General features: G+C 44.0%; 1 protein-coding gene across 1 annotated transcript in view; it reads right to left on the minus strand.

Moving 5' to 3' along the window:
* Positions 1-16813, minus strand: part of LOC138451205 (IgGFc-binding protein-like) — a 320112-nt gene that overhangs the window by 234529 nt on the left and 68770 nt on the right. Inside the window, exons 2-4 of the mRNA XM_069604892.1 lie at positions 14313-14366; positions 11812-13038; positions 5144-5484 (exon numbers count right to left, since the gene is read on the minus strand). Of these exons, the coding sequence (XP_069460993.1) occupies positions 5144-5484; positions 11812-13038; positions 14313-14366 (1622 nt within the window). The remainder of the gene's footprint in view (positions 1-5143; positions 5485-11811; positions 13039-14312; positions 14367-16813) is intronic.

The following is a 16813-nucleotide window of genomic DNA, read 5'->3' on the forward strand; positions in this document are numbered from 1 at the left end:
AACAAAACCAAATTCATGACCGTGTCCATAGGTATGAAAAAAAGGAAAAAATAAATCTAGCCCTGGACGGAAGACGGATTGATAATGTTGTGGAGTTCAGATACCTGGGAGTGATTTTAGACAACTCCAAGAACGAAAATGTTATGCAAAAGTTTCTGAAAGAAAAAACAAAAAAACTAACGGCTCAAGGTTGCGCAATTGACAGGAAATTTGGCCGATTTTCTCTGATTCCTGTGATAAACTTTTACAAGATGAAGGTCGTTCCGACATTAATTTATGGCGCAGACGCAATGCCTAACATTCCAACATCTCTATTTTCTACTCTGGAGGAACGTTTTTGGAGAAAAGTCCCAGGACTTCCAAGTTGTGTCTCAATAGCTTGTATTGGAAAATAATTAAGCCTACTTTCTCTTGCGGCCTCAGTTAGATGCAACTCTTTGATGCTTTATTGCAAATGTCTGCTGGCAGAAAAACCTTCACTTTGCAACCTCATCTTACAAGAAAAGATGGACTTAAGTTGTAAGATGCTAAACAGGTGGTCACAACGGAACCTAGAAACTTTACATGAGGTCGCTTCAGATGAAGAGTTACTTAAAACCAACCCAGTGAAGGTCTTGAATAAAGTAAAAGACCTAGATTGGATCAGGACTGGTGAAAAAGCTGCTTCCAACAAACTGACGAGTCACCTTCCACAGAATCCTAGAAAACTGAACGAGTTACAACCATTCATAAAACAGTTCCCTTCAACACAGGCAAGGAATCTGTTATTGAGAGCGAGATTGAACCTGTTATGTACAAATTAAATTTTGTCCATACGTGGGTTAGCCACAATCAACGGCTGCAGAGTCTGTGGTTTACCTGAAGTGGTGGAGTCCATCTGACATCTACTCCTCTCTTGTCCAGGTACTTCGAGGATCAGAGCACTCCATTTTAGGCACTTAGGGCCTCATTACACGGAAGGCGGTAACCATGGCGCTGTTAGCGCCATGGTTGCTGCCGGTAATTTACTGATCCCGCCATGGTGAATGGTGGAATTACCGCCCCATTCCAAGGTTGGCGGGGCGGTAATTCCCCATTCACCATTGGCTTTTCCCCATTCCCATTTGACCCCCCTTAGGGCTCAATGGAATTGGGGAAGGCGGCAATTACGGTACTGCATCTGTGTAATGAGGCCGTTAGTCTCGGACTTTGCGTTACGTGACGAGGAGAATGATGATGGGTGATAAGACCTTGTGGCTGTTGGCAACATATAACATCTTACAACATATTAAAAAATCTTTTCCCACGTCAAAAGCACTGGCGGATGACTGATGTGTGATGATGATTTGTCTTAGAAAGAGTGCTTTGCACTTAAAGCTCTACCGCTTAGACTGTTGTTCATTTAAACTCTCATGACTAAACACTTAAGAATCAAAAGTTTTATTTATTTCTCTTCTGCTACTGTTTGTAAAAATCTAAATGATTAAAATACAAATTAAAAAAAATATATGTTTTGTTGTGTTTATGGACCTAAAGTAGCATCCAGCGAAATATTTTAACTTGGTGTTAAATAATGCCTTCGACCGGTTTAGGGGTAGGCATTGTGGTCAAGTTGTCATCTCCCCTAGGTTGAAGAAGTAGTTAGACAAATTTAGTTTGTGAGATGTGCGGCTCGTCAACCTCCCCTCTGAAAGACAATACTCACTTGGCTCAGCAGCAGATGATTCATAATGCATACAAGATTACATTATTGTTTGGTGCATATTTGGAAATACTTGTTAATGCATTGTCAAGTAAAGAGATTGATGTAATAGGGATCTCTGATCCTGCAACTATTAACTTGTCACTCCAGGCTGAGGGTAATTCTTATCGGAAGATTGGAAAACACACCCCAGACCAAATAAAAGTGTTCCTAGAAGAAAATGAAGGCGCTGAAAACAGGCAAGTAATTTGAGATAGCTTGGAAGCAATTCTTAGGGAGGGGGCATAAGCTACACGGCACATGATTGAAAAAAGGAAAGGCCAGTGGGCTGACAGACACGTTAAAACATGCAGAAACAGAGGACATGAGTGATGGCACTAATGTGTGTAAGCAGATAGATGACCTGAATTCCCCCATCTCTATGAACGCTAGGTGTTCTGGGAGCAGGGAGGTGGCAAGCTACTGGTCATACACATATCACAGGACTATGGGGCCATCCACACTGGAGACGGAAGCCTTACCACAGTAAATCAATCCATGGAAGCCACATTTGTATGATGCTACTGCAGTCTTTAGCCCTTAAACCGAGTAGTGGTCTATATGACTGCTTCGTTGAGGGCATTGTGAGGATGAAAGGTAAAGCCAAGAGGAACCCTTTAGTTTGGATGTGATAAGTATTACAATTGACAGTATGAGTGTTTTTAAGTCATCAGGTATGGACAGATTTGCGAAAGAATTCTACAAAATATATACAAATGTGCTGGCCCCTTTTCTGACCAAATTATTTAGTGAATGCATAAAAGATGGTAGACTGCCCGAGTCCATTTGCTAAGCAGTGGTGACTCTGATCCTAAAATGAGTAAAGACAGTACTCATTGTGTAAACTACGGGCCAGCCTTTTTGCTGAACCGTGATATAAATATATGTACAGAGATCCTGGCAGGCCATATAGAAAAATTACTGGGTAGATTGTAAGATGACACTCGGAAAAGATTTATGTAAGGTAGACAACCAAAAACAAAAATCTTACTGCTGGTGAACCTAATTGGTATTTAGCACCTGAAGTAAACTGTGGAATTCCTGTCGGCCAATGAGGATCGTCAGCTTCCAGACAATATTCACTAGCATGGTGCTATCTCTTTTGGCCGATAGGAATCTATTTATACTCTGGTGTTGCATTGCCCCACTCCTGCTTCCCCACACCTTCCTCAGCGCGTTTTCCTTATCTCCGTTCTGCCACCTATCCTGCCTTGCCCCTTGTCAGTACCCCGTTACTGCCGTTTCTAAGCATCTGGCACTACCGTCCTGCACCATGTAACAGGCTGACCCAAGACAGAGAAAGCAGACTATCTCCTGCAGCCCACTGTGAGCGTGTTAGTCGGTGGCCATACTTGAATGCTTTTCTCGCTTCTTTCCTTTTCCACTGCCACCAGGTGCCATGCGACCTTGCAGTCGGCTGCTACTCGCAACATTATCCTTAGCTAGAGGGCAATACAGGATCAAATGATACGTAGCCCTCCTCATGTACCACCGTTCACTGATGCCCATAGGTCAAGCTTGCCGTCTCATAAGATCCTGTATTGTCTACAGCTCTGAGCCATATTGCTAAGTTATAAGGAACCCCCATACCCTGCATCGGCAATACGTCTAGCTGCCCAGGAAGCCTTCAAACAGGTGAGCTGGTGCTACCTGGAGTACGTCATGGGGTTTTCAGGTTTGGGGGGGTTGATTTGTCAAAGCTTTCAAGCCCCAATACAATGGTCTTCATGCAATAGTGTTGAATAAGGGTCTACTTTTAGAATGCTTCAAATTAGAGAGAGGTACCAAGCAGGCCTGCCTTTTATGTACCCTACCTTTTAAAATAGCAATTGAAGTATTGGCCGCAAAAGTTAGACAAGAGGTAGGTTTTAGAGGTCTAGTGGTAGTGACGGGGTTAAGGAGTACTTTTTTATACAAATGGCATGATCATTTTAGGTGAGGACCCATCAAGGCCTGTGTAATGGCTTTCATTGAGAGACACTCAACAATTTCAAATGCAAAACAAATTGGCGGAATTCTGAAGTGTTCCTCATCTCTAAGAATTGTTGTTGAGGGCATCTTGAAGGATGAGACTTGAAATGGGAAAGGACTGGGTTTTATTATCAGGGAAACAAAATGGGGCACACAGATAATTTAAATTTTGGCACCTCTTCCACGTTAGTTCGTTTTGAATTGGGGCGTTTGTGCATTTTGTCCAAGGGCTCATGGAAAGTTTTACGGTTCATCAAAAAAATGTAATGCCAGAGAAGCAGTCTATGCTGGGGAGCCTAGAGCAAATTTAGAGAGGAATAAGGAGTGTGGGCTGAAAGTAGGGGACGAGTCCAGCAAAGGGATCATTGGGGGATTTGGATATATCTGTAGAAGTTTTAAAAGACTCTCCCTTAAAGGTGAGGCAGCGGCTTAGGGAAGTTGATTGGATCCGCACAATTGAGAAGTGCAGGCCCTATGCACATCGATATTATATGAATTTGGAGGGGAAAACGGTGTATAGTTTGCCAAAGTATATGTTGTCATTTCCGAATGCAAACTGGAGGAACTATTTTGTAAGAATTAGATAACATTTTGTGTAACACCAATGAAATTTTGGATTCCAGAAAGAATATTTTAAGGGGAAAAAGAACCTGTCGAATTCATAAAGGCGCACAAATTGAAACGCTCTTTCACTTGAGTCTAGAATGTGAGAAACTGTTATGAGTTAAGACAATTATACCTGGGCCCATTTTTAGCAGATCTTTGCAGGCCTGAACCAGCAGAGTTAATTTGGAATATAATGTTAGAGGGTTCTAATGTCAGTATTAAATTGAAACGTATGAGTTTTTAAATTTATTTTTAAGATGTTAGAGGATTGATTTTTGGTCTATTATGTTTTTTTATTGTGAAATGATGTATATGCTGCTAATGGACACTTTTTGTTTTTGTAACTCAGTTGTGCGTTGTGCTTCAAATTTGGGAAAGGTTTGTTTGAACCAAACCCAATAAATAAAAAAAAAGAGATATTGTCGAACATTTGTCTTAAGAGACTATAGACACTGGCAAAGCCAGGGGGAACTAATACACAAAGTAGGGTACTCCTTGGGATATGTTCCTGCATCCTTATCTGCTGGATATGCTATTGTCCACGATCAAAATAGCTGAAAAGACTTACAGATTTTCAACCTTACGCAACACAGCCAAAATACAGAGGCACTTCTTTGAGGACCTAGATGATAATATATATATATTTTCATGCAACAGTGACACAGTCGGGGAACCCGGCCTTAACATGTTTGAATATAAAACTCCATGGGTGTAATTGGATTAGGGAGGACATTCCTCTGTTAAAAACGAAGCAGATATTTTCTTTGTCACTCAATGACTGCTTTAACTAATTGCCATAACAGGTTATGATGGCAGAAATCTATTACACGCACTTTCACATCTTACCCTAATGTAGCCGTGTTCAGATCTGACGGCGCTGATGTTATAGCCATAGACCTGGACGAAGATCAACTTGACGTAGGAAACTGCAGTGGATCCGCGGTTCTCATTTTTGGCTTCGACGTTGAAGACTGGAAGGGTGGTGTCTTTCCCACAGGTCTGGGCCATAGTATACCTGCAGGTACCCTGGAAATCGTAGTCTTTGCCATCAAAGGAATGATAATGCGGGTCACCCCATGCCCAGCAGACAGCACTAGATTTCGGGGAGCACACAGGTTGATCATCCTTCATGGAGCAGCCTTCTTTTGTTCTGCATTTCGTTTTGCGGCAAGAAGGTTTTGAGGGGCCTAGAGCAAAAGTACATACAGACCTTAGGAAGAATCACAAGCATTTTCATGTACTAGTAAAGTAATTATTTGGGCTGGTAGTTTCAGCCTAGTTTATTTATCCCCAGTTAAACAATCGCCCCCACCCATACCCAACCATTATTCCAGTCTGGACTCCCTTGCGTTATTCTGCGCACTCATGACCAAGGGGTCCAGAAAAATGTTTAAAGTGTGTTTATTTTACTCATATTTTCAAGCTTCAAGTACCGTTTTGCTTTTAAGGACACTCTGGAAAGCTTCAGGTAAGTTTCTCAACAGTTCTGTTATTCCAGTTACTCGTAGATTACAGGAGAGGAACATACTGGCTCCCATCAATCAGGCTATGGGCCTCATTACACGAAAGGCGGTAAGGGTTAACGGTCACCGGTAAGGGTACCGGTGACCGTTAACCCTTACCGCCTTACTACGAGGTCCCTTTGCGGGACCCGACCTTAACGGCTGGTGAAGACCAGCCGTGTAAGTTGGGACCCGCAAAGGGACCATGGTGCTAATTACGGTACCGCAATTTGCGGTACCGTAATTACCGCCTTCCCCATTCCCATTATGCCCTATGGGGCAAAAATGGGAATGGGGAAGGGCCATGGAGAAAGGGGGAATTACTGCCCCGCCAACCTTGGAATGGGGTGGTAATTCCCCTTTCCTCCAGGGTGGTACCGGTATGGTACCGGCGGCAACCATGGTGCTAATAGCACCATGGTTTACTGCACTCTGTGGCCCTCATTACAACACCGGCGCTAAACCATGGCGCTATTAGCACCATGGTTGGTGCCAGTGTTGCAACAGGTCCGCCATGGTTCAATGGGGAATTACCACCCCATTCCAAGGTTGGCGGGCGGTAATTCCCCATTGAACCATGGCCCTTCCCCATTTTTGCCCCATAGGGCTCTATGGGAATGGGGAAGGCGCTAAGAACGGTACCGCAAATTGCGGTACCGTACTTAGCACCAAGGTCCCTTTGCGGGTCCCTACTTCAACGGCTGATGTAGATCAGCCGTTAAGGTCGGGTCCCGCAAAGGGACCTCGTAATCAGGTGCTAATGGGTTAACGGCGCCGCATCCTTTTACAGCGCCGTTATCCCATTAGCACCAGGGCCGTAATGAGGCTCAGTGTAATGAGGCCCTATGTCTTCCAACTGAATGCGTTGGAACGCCAGCACACCAGTGTTCTCTCACTTATACATCAACACTCTTATCTTCCAACATTCTCTCTGACCTCATGCATTCCAGACTTGCTTCCACTTCACAACCAACCTCCCTTCCTTACCAGACACCCACACATCCCACATTCACACATCCACACACTTCACACCTGATACTAACCATATACTCACACCACTCCTCACGCATATCTTTTCATGAGCAATGAAGCTCTGTACATTTGAGGCGTGCACACATGCCTTTGGACCCATCTCAACATGTAGTCCTATTTCTCACACCTTCTGAGATTATTAACTCTGCTTCATAACATGGCATACATGTCATATGACTTCCACATGTAGTGATTTACATTCGACCCATCTCCACGTGTAATCCTCATTCACTCTCTGAGAGCACCCACACAGCTCTATCCACACTTCTGGTACCACTCCGTACATATCTCTGGGCGCTCCATCCGGCACCTTACAGCACAAATAACAGTGCACTATCTATAGACATACATCCAAACCACATCTGGAACCACTCATGTGGCCCAACATCCGGTACTACTAATATAACATGAAAACATATCTGGTACTACCAATTCAGCACACATTTAAAAAAGAAAAAAAAACGTATTCACTGCTACTCTCATATCACAACTTCACCTAGAGCCACTCACATGGCACAAACATCTGGTACTACTGTATGTAGCACACAATTTAACTTCCAGTACTGCTAATGAGGCACACAATTCATCTGGTATTACGAATCTAGCACAAAGCAGTTTGCGGTATAACATTTTAATTATTCTTTTATAATGCGCCTTTGGCCTTGGCTCGTGATTTTTCACGCTTACCTCAATGTAGCTGTAAAAAGATCTAATTTCTTTAAAAATAATGTTTCCCCCTAACTGTGGTTATAATAGCAATGCACTACATTTAGCTGTGGTTAGCTGTAGTCCTCATATAGACACAGTTATCGGGAAAAACTGAACACAATTATTCCCTGCCCTCCCAGTCTCTCACCAGGTGACCCTCTCCTCATACCATGCTTCCCCCACTCCCATAATCTTTGGTTTCCATCCCAAGCCCTATCTCAGCCACCCCAAACAAAACACTTGTTGCTAATTGTGTTGCACTTTAATTCCCAATCTCGTGTTCTTCTGTAGCTGCAGTTATTCTACTGAATAACCTCGGCTACAAGAAATCGATTGTGCTCTTAACTCTTCATCCCTAGCCTCACTCCAACTCTCCCATTTCACATGGTGTTCCCTTTCGCTCCTCCGGTCTCGGGGGGCCCATGCATACAAATTTCAGCCAAATTCGTTGTACGAGTCAAACGTTATTAGCAAATCATTTGTTTGATTTCCTATGGTACTCAACGACCGCGTGCTGTAATGTTTATTTATATTATATGTTTATTTATATTATGCAAGTGCATAGCATAGTTAAAAACATTTGAGGAAGATTCAGATGGGGTAATGGAACGAAGAAGTGGGAAGCAGAGTTAATGCAACCTGTTACTGATTGGGGTTCTGGGATGAGACTAGGATGAGGGAGGCAAGGATAGTAGGATACTGAGATGAGGAAGAGTGAGCTGGGGCTGATGGGGTACTGCACAAAGAAGAGTGAGGCCTGGATAATGGAGGACTGGCACAATGAAGTGTGAGGTTGGGTTAAGTGGGTTCTATGACGAGGAAGACTAACGAGGTGGTAATGCGGCCTGATTGAAAGAGTGTTGCTGTAAATAAGTGAGGGGGCCTCATTCTGAGGTGAGCAGTAAGGGATATGGGGCAACAGTAGGAGAATGGTGCCGGTAATCTCTTACCGTCCAATTCCGAGGTCCCTTAGCGGGAACCGCGAGGGACGTGTGGTCGGACCACATGTCCTTTACGGGTCCCGTTAGGGGACCAGGGTGCTAATTACGGGCCTACTATCAGCAGGCCTGTAATTAGCGCCTTCCCCATTCCCATTGAGCCCTATGGAGGCTCAAATGGGAATGGGGAAAGGCATTTGGAATGGGGACTTACCGGGTCCGCCAAGGGCGGAATGTCCCGGTAAGTACCCACTCCACCAGACTGGACCCGGACACGATTTTGGAGGCAGCAATGGCGCTAATAGCGCCATGGATACCTCCAAATTCGTAATGAGGCCCAGTAGTGTTTGCTGAAGCATGTGTCTCCTGCCATGAAACCATTGTATTGCTTGCAGTACTTGGAATAAAACCTCTTGGACATATCTCTGTATTTTGAGTGTTCTTATGGCCATTCGTGATGAGCGGTATCATTGTGGGGTTGTCTAGACCCTGATACAGAGGACATCCACAGCCCAGAAAGATGTTCTAGTATGGATAACGAAGAACAACCATTGACTTGCAAAGGCAAACCCAAAGGCCGCTGGATGTGATCTGTTTAGACATGTGGAGATGCTGGTCCCACCCAGAGGGAAGACTCCAATAAGGACTTGCCTACTGGTAGAGGTATCTGAGGGCATGTATGGACACAACTTCCTGAAGTCTGGTATTGTCCCAAAGCATGCATATCCGCTGCCATGTATCGAAGAGCTGGTTGATACCCTGGGAGAAGCCAAATTTATATCAACGTTGGATTTGACAAAAAGCTATTGGCAAGTCCCACTGTGGGGGGTGTGGACCACACCGGGTGACACCCATCAAAGGGGGTGACACCAGCGGCCCAGAATGCGCCTCTCCAAACCCCTAGTGAAGCCACTGCAGGTTAGAGGTTTCACTGTTGGGCCAGTAACATCCACGCCCAGCCCGTGACTGAGGGTCACAGGCCGGGCTTGGATGTTTTACTGTGTGGCACACAATGCAGTAACTCATGGTGTCACCACCAGGGGGTGAAACCATGAGTTACTGTGCCCGGTGTCACCAATCCGAGTGACGCCACTGGTCCCACTTAATGAAGAAGACAAGAAGAAGACAGCCTTTTCCATACTACAGAGTCACTTTCAATTCAAGGTCCCACCCTTCAGGCTACATGGGGCACCTGCCACTTTTCAAGGTTTGATGGACCGAATTCTGGCTCCTTTCGAGACCTTCGCTTGGGTGTACCTGGATAAGATTGTTATCCATAGCAAAGCTTGGCAATACCACCTAAATCATTTGGCTATCATCTGTGACTGTACACGAAAGGCTAATCTCATAGCTAACACATCTAAATGCCACATGGCACAGACACCAGTGAAATATCTTGGGTTCCAGGTGGGAAATAGTCTGTTGCTACCTCATCATAGTAAGGCCAAGGTAATCAAAAGGAGTTCACGCCCCATAACAAAGAAAGATATCCAGTCCTTCCTTGGTCTCGTGGAATACCATAGATGGTTTATCCCTACCTTCTCTTCCTTGGCAGCACACTTCACTGACAAGCTCTCAAAATCCCATGTCAACCCTGTCTGCTGGGATCAAGAGACACAAATAGCCTTTGAAAAACTTGATGCCCCACTTTGTCAGAACTGCTACTAGCAATGCCAGATTCCTCTCAATAGTTTCTTCTGCAAATTGATTCATCCATTGCGGTCTTAGGAGCAATTTTGTCTTCAGCCCAAAATGGCAAAGAAACAATGATCCTTTATTTATCAGCAGGAAACTCTTTGCCAGAGAAAACGATTATGCAATAATTAAAGTGGAATGTCTGGTAGTGAAATGGACTATCCATAGTTTAAGGTTCTATTTAACTGGATGCTAAAAGACACCAATCCCTGAATTCTATGGTGGCGTGTTACTCTCCAGCCATATTAATTTACCATAGAACATCTGGCGAGGTCAAAGCAGACACACATAGATTTCTTTTCACGATATCCTCAGCTAGCTAGAAAACCCAAGGAAGAGGGGGACTCAGGAGAAGGGGAAGAGATGTGTGACCAGGGCAGGAGCTTGACCTCTTTGGACGGGAACAGGGAGTACTTTCTTTGTGGCACAGGAGGATTACCAGGGTTTTCATCAAAGCCAGTGGTGACCGGAGGAGGGGTGAGGAAGTTGGGAAGGTCCCAGTCTCTTCCCACTTTAGGTGCCATTTTGAATGTACCAAGTACTGCTGTTTATTACCTGATGCTCATCCCAGAGGGCAGTGCAGAGGAGGAGACATGCTGTGCTCTATGGAATGAAACCACAGTCTTTGTCAGAGAGATAGTAAAAGACCAGTTTGACAGGAATTGGACAATTATAATGGCACCATAGCATTCAGAAATCTAGTCAAATCTTATCCCGGGGAAATGTCAGGATAGGATATCACTTAGGTGAACCCCAGATGGAGAGAGATAGAAAAGCTAAGGCCTTTAGGTGATCACCTTAGTCAGAATATTAAATAGGTGTTACCTGTCATTAGTAAACAATCTGGGATAGAGGGACACCTGGATTGGGGAGGTGTGATACCCATAGGAGATGAGAGAGGTTTGGCCTTTAGTATGCCAGAGTTCAGCCTCAGGACATTAAACTAGTGTATTGGCTGCAGTACATGGAATAAAATCCCTTGAACCTTTTTCTGTAGTTTGGGTATTTTTAAGGCCAGCTATGAAAATATTATAATAATAATGTATTTCTTATATAGCGTCAAACACCCATAGGTTTCAGAGCACTGAAATAACAGAACAACCTATTATCCTAAAGAGCGGTATTCAATTTATCGACCTCCGAATGATGGAAGGCTGAGTTGACCTAGTCGGGATTCAAACCTGCCACAGCAGGCTGCACACAGATATCTGGGGCAAACTCTTAACTCGCTGTTCTATCTGATTATCTATCATGGCAACCATGGTGCTTTACATCTCACTCCACAGAGAAACTCCCAGCAACGGCTCTTCATTTAATATCCCTTTATGTATTGACCAGAAACCCAAATCTATGCATTTTGCCATTGGCAGGCTTCTTCGGAGTATTTATTTATTTATTTATTGCAGCAGTTTTCTTACTTTACCTGTTATCATGTGTGATTTTTCTTAAATATGATATTTAAGCCTATCAATATGAATTATCTTTGCCAATGCCCCAGAGCTGCTCTTTGCAAGATATCACTTTTTTAACTACAATGAAATACAAATTCATACATTTTCCAGGAATGAAAAAAAAAACATGTTATATCCACTCAAATAAGGAATCTAGAAATATTGAAAGAAGTACAATCCATACTCACAAAGAGCTGATTCTCCGTAAAACTCTGTGTTGGACATTGCGAAGAGCATAAGCCCAAATGGCGTGTTGGGGTGATCAACAAGATGAGGTGGAAATCCTGACGCTTTGCCAAAGCTTTGTTCGCTCCAAGAGTACTCAGAACCTGGGATTGGCTTCCAGCGGAGCCCGCTCAGGGCTGTTTTATCATAGGCGATGTCGGTGGTGGCGGAGGTCTTGGCCACAATAAGAGCATAAGTCTCAATGTTGTCCCTGCCATTTATGTTATATGTTGTGCAATAGGAGTAAATATCTGGGACATTAATTAGAAATGGGTCATACGGGATGCGATCTTTTACGAATCCAGCAGACATATACATGACCTGGATCCCAGCTGAGGCATTGATATATAAGGGGGTTGCCGTAGAGACTTTGATATTAAAGACCTCACCAGCTGTGAAGTCCTTGACCTTGTGGTTTGGACCCTCCCAATATGTTACACGAGTTCTTTGGGATGCTCCTATATACACTAGGTCATACTTCCCCTGAAAGGACATGGGGGGCACAATGAATACATTTTCCCAGCTGGAAACTGGCAGGAGTTGCTCATAGACGTGGTTGCAGTTGGTGAGTTCCTTGGCACACGTGTTGCCACTTAGCACTGCAATTGGCACTTGTGCTAGGATCCTGGTGCCCGACAGGTCAAACATGCTCTGGAACTGTATGGCACTGTAGGCTTCAATATAAAAGTCGGCTCTCTTTCCTGCAGGGTACACTCTGTTTTGGTAAGTGATGGAACTGGTTGGGAAGATGCTAACCTGAGCAGAATCTTTATAAGCTACAACGGCAAACTCGCTAAAGGCGTCGGCGGGCCCATTGGGTGGGGTCATTATGTAGTACTCTGTATCTAGTTCGGTAAGAGGGTACACAATTGAGGAATCAGAGCTCAAGTCTTTGCTGTTTACAGAGAGGACAGCGATATCGTGATCTGCTTGAATGATAGTTGTCTGAGCGAAAAGGTCTCCCGCAACCATCTCCTTGCCCACGTCAACCTCCACCATCTGCATCTCCTGGGCATTCAGAGTGATTTTCTTCCTGAAGCTGTGCTTGTTGACTGATATGCTGACGCTTGTGCCATTAGATTGGCCAGTCAGGTAAAGCCTACAGCTCAGGCGCCCGCCACTCCTGAGATTGTGATTCTGCATGAAGACAGTGATGAATTCCTGTCCCAGTGGGTCTGCTGACCTGGAGCCTGCAAGAAGAAGAAAATCAGATTTTTGGGTAGGTGCAATGTATGTTCTCATCACCATTTTACATGCTCAAAGTATCTTGATCATCTTATTAAAATCACATTGGGCCTCATTCCGAGTATGGCGGTAAGGGATAGCGGCCACCGGTAACGAGACCGGTGGCGGTGATCCCTTACCGCCATACTCCGAGTTCCCTTTGCGCCCTCGCCCTTAATGCCTGCTTTGAGCAGGTGTTAAAGTCGAGGGCGCAAAGGGGCCTCCAAGCCAATAACGGTGACCGTAATGAACGGTCACCGTTATTTGCATCTTCCCCATTCCCATTGAGCCCTATGGGGGCTCATTTGGGAATGGGGAAGAGCCTTGGTGAATGGGGAATTACCGCCCCGCCAACCTTGGAATGGGGCGGTAATTCCGCCATCCACCAAGGCACTGCCGGTCCGGGTACGGCGTCAACCAAGGCGTTAATAGCGCCATTGGTTAGCGCCGTACTCGGAATGAGGCCCATTGCGTTGTAACAATTTCAATTCAAGACCATGTGAAAATAGGCAAACCTTTATAATTAAGATCCAAGTCATCTAACCATAAAATATTGCTGCTATTGTACATGATGTGTGTTTACAGTGGACAACACACTAGGGACAGTATTCCTAGCATGTCCTGTCGATGTCCCTTTTCGAGTTTGGAAAACAACTGTAATACGCTGCAGCTTCCACTAGATGTCAGCCTATGCATAGCATGTGATCTAAGCAGACACAAACATCAGAAATAAGATTACAGTGAGTAATGTATCCCATATGCATGTTTTATGTGAGGTCCAAGTCTTGTACTTCACCACTAATGTGAAGGCCCTGTGTCAGGTTCACTACATGCTCCTGTGACTCATGTCACCCAGTGTGAGTATCTCCTATGGTGACCATGAGCTATTATTTCTATTATTACACCGTTTCATATTATCAAGCTTTCATATGATCCTTGGCATCTCCGGATCCAGTGTCTCTTGTCTCTATATGTTGTTGTGATCCACTCGATTAAGTGGTCCCATGCCCTGTATAACACTTTGTTCCTGTGTGCCATCACATCACTGGTTCCCATGTCTCAGTTCCCAAAATGGACCTTTTGCCAATATCATCACGGATCCCTCTCTCTCATATGCTGCATATGGATGTGCAGGATTCATGAACACTGTAAAAGTGATGGTGTCATTGCCACACTTTGATTAGGGTCCAGGCCATATCAGTGAGGTGCAGAGTTTCATGAGATGGTGTTTTGTACTTACCATGCAGGATGGCCAGAAAAGCACATAGCAGGGTGAGCGTTTTGGTCCCCATTGCTGAAAAGAAACATGAAACATTTAGACGTTAATGGCTGAAACGTGTAATAACAACAATGGTGCATCAACAGAAGACCATAGCTGTCTAACATTGGAATTATTTTTATTGGAAAAACACAAGCCAAGCACCAGCATTTCACCGCAGCACTGCAATAATGCATTCAGCGATTTCCATTATAAAAACTCAAAATATAAAATCCAGGCAGCTCAATGAAAACAACAATCCATATAAAAAGATAACTCAACATATTGTTGTATGCAGTTGCCATACATTTTATGACCCAAAAGCTGCCTGTCTTTGTGGTGCAGCCTCTGCATATATACGGCTAAGTGATAATGTTCCTACATATGTTCCACTTCTAAAAATAAACATAAAGAGACAGTCTTGTTACTCAGCTGATGGGGTCTGCAACCAATGGCTCTAAACTTGTTTTAGACTATGACTCTCATGATCTCTCTATGCTGACTTAGTTGGCTATGGGTGATGGAAATTGCAGTCCAAAACGTGCTGGGTTGAAAACCCTGGGAAGATGGGTCTAAGTTTTTGCCTGCAAACATGGCCCCAGGCCTCGCCTCCATAAAGTACAAGTGTCATAGTTGTAGCCTTGAAAAGATTTAGAAAACATGAAAAGACCTGAGTGCCAGACTTTTAGTAGAATCGCAACATGCCCCCTACATGCGTTTGTGCTACTTTCGAATTTGATCAATTTAGGAACAGGGATCGAAATTAAGATTGATAAAGGGGAGCTAAAGGCAGCACCTAGCTAGCCAGCCTTAACCAGTGAGCAGGAGCTACCACTGGGGAACATGGAGCTAGTAAGAAGTGTTTCCGCAAATCTAACTTCCACATACGATGCATACCTACTATGTTCTTCATAATGTATGATTACTTATGCTTAAATGTTGTATAGAGGTGTCCTAATGTTTATTTATCGATTGTCTCACATGCACAGAGTTAAATTCACATAAGCGGGTTTGTTCAGCAACAGTTGATCTGGGGAGCCAAAAGTAGCTCCTGGTAGCTGTCGGAGTCAAGCTTAGCAGGCTCTTTTAAAACACAGGCAGGATCTAAATAGCTTCCAGCTTCCCCTCAATTCCGAACCTTGTACGGTTGGCAGCTACCATCACCTGAAAATGTTTTACACCTCTTCCTATTCCGCCACATCCAACCACTCTATCATCCTGCACCTGCCTCTATTGAGATGTACATGTGTTGCTTCAAGTTGATGCCCTTGGACTAAGCTCTTTTGAAACCCCTCTGGAGTAAGATCCAGCAGGATAGAGAAATCCGCATATAACAGATAGCTTTAGGCTATTCCATTTCATGTTGTGAGGTTAACTGCAGGCTCTCGTTCAGAACATCGGGAACAAGAATAAAAAGATGTGGGGGTGGGGGAGAGGTGCAACCTTGCCCCCTGTCTGTTTGCTAGAAATGTGAAGTAGGCATGCCGTGACTGCCAGCTATGACTCCTGCAGCTCTGTCAGTGTACAAGTGAATTAGTTTAAGCAGACCAGAGTCAGCCCTGATTTTTGAAATTTTAGCCGACATGTGATTTCTAACTACAGAATCAAAACCATAAGGCAGATGTAAGCTAGTACTTAAAGGCACTGATTTCTAATGGCCCTATATTTTTTTACCTGCTTTTGTAAATCTAATGGCTTGCTCGCTAGTTCCATACTCCGAATCCGTACAAAAAAAGAATCAGAAGTTACCTAATTTATTTGACTGAAAATAGTAGGTATTTTGGTATATGTAAGGTAAATAATAGGTGGGGTGGGGTAAGGGTATAGGTTAGGGTACAGGGTGGGGGGCGGGGGACTCCCCCCACATTATAAAGAAAAGCAAACATTTATTTTCGTTTTTCAGTCAAAAAAATTAGGTCATGTCTCAATTCGTTTTTTTTGTTGTTAAAAATATCACAGATATCCATATACTCAACCCCCACACCTGCCGCTGCTGCTGCTAAGACTTCATTGTTCTCCAATTGCCACTGCAATCAAATGCCAATAGAATGTGTAGAATGGTGTCTCCTGTTTCCTCCAAGTGTGAAATGTGTTGTTTGGGTTAAATATGGTTCCTTCCCTGTGATTGAGTACTATTACATCATAATGGCAGAGGGGGTTTTCCACCATTTTATCCGCAGCATCAAGCTAGTAATGGGACATGTTGTGAAGCATTGATGAATGGCCATACTTTGTGTATTGGAATATCCATTGATTCTGCATTAACCCAATATCTCATATGTCTGTATGGGTTCAACACCCAGTGGTTACCTATTTCCCCAAAACGTGTTATGTCCCTATTTACTTTTGGCTTGAAGAGCGTTTCTTGTTGTCACAATGTAGCTTTTTTTTAGTCTCCAGTAATTCAGTGGCGTGTACCCGTTATGTTCACACTTTTGCGTGCACAGCTCCCTGCAGCAGAATTTTCCACATTTGCAATGCAG

The sequence above is a fragment of the Ambystoma mexicanum genome, chromosome 1p (genome assembly GCF_040938575.1).
Source record: "Ambystoma mexicanum isolate Mex_15411 chromosome 1p, UKY_AmexF1_1, whole genome shotgun sequence".
Classification (NCBI taxonomy): Eukaryota; Metazoa; Chordata; class Amphibia; order Caudata; family Ambystomatidae; genus Ambystoma; species Ambystoma mexicanum.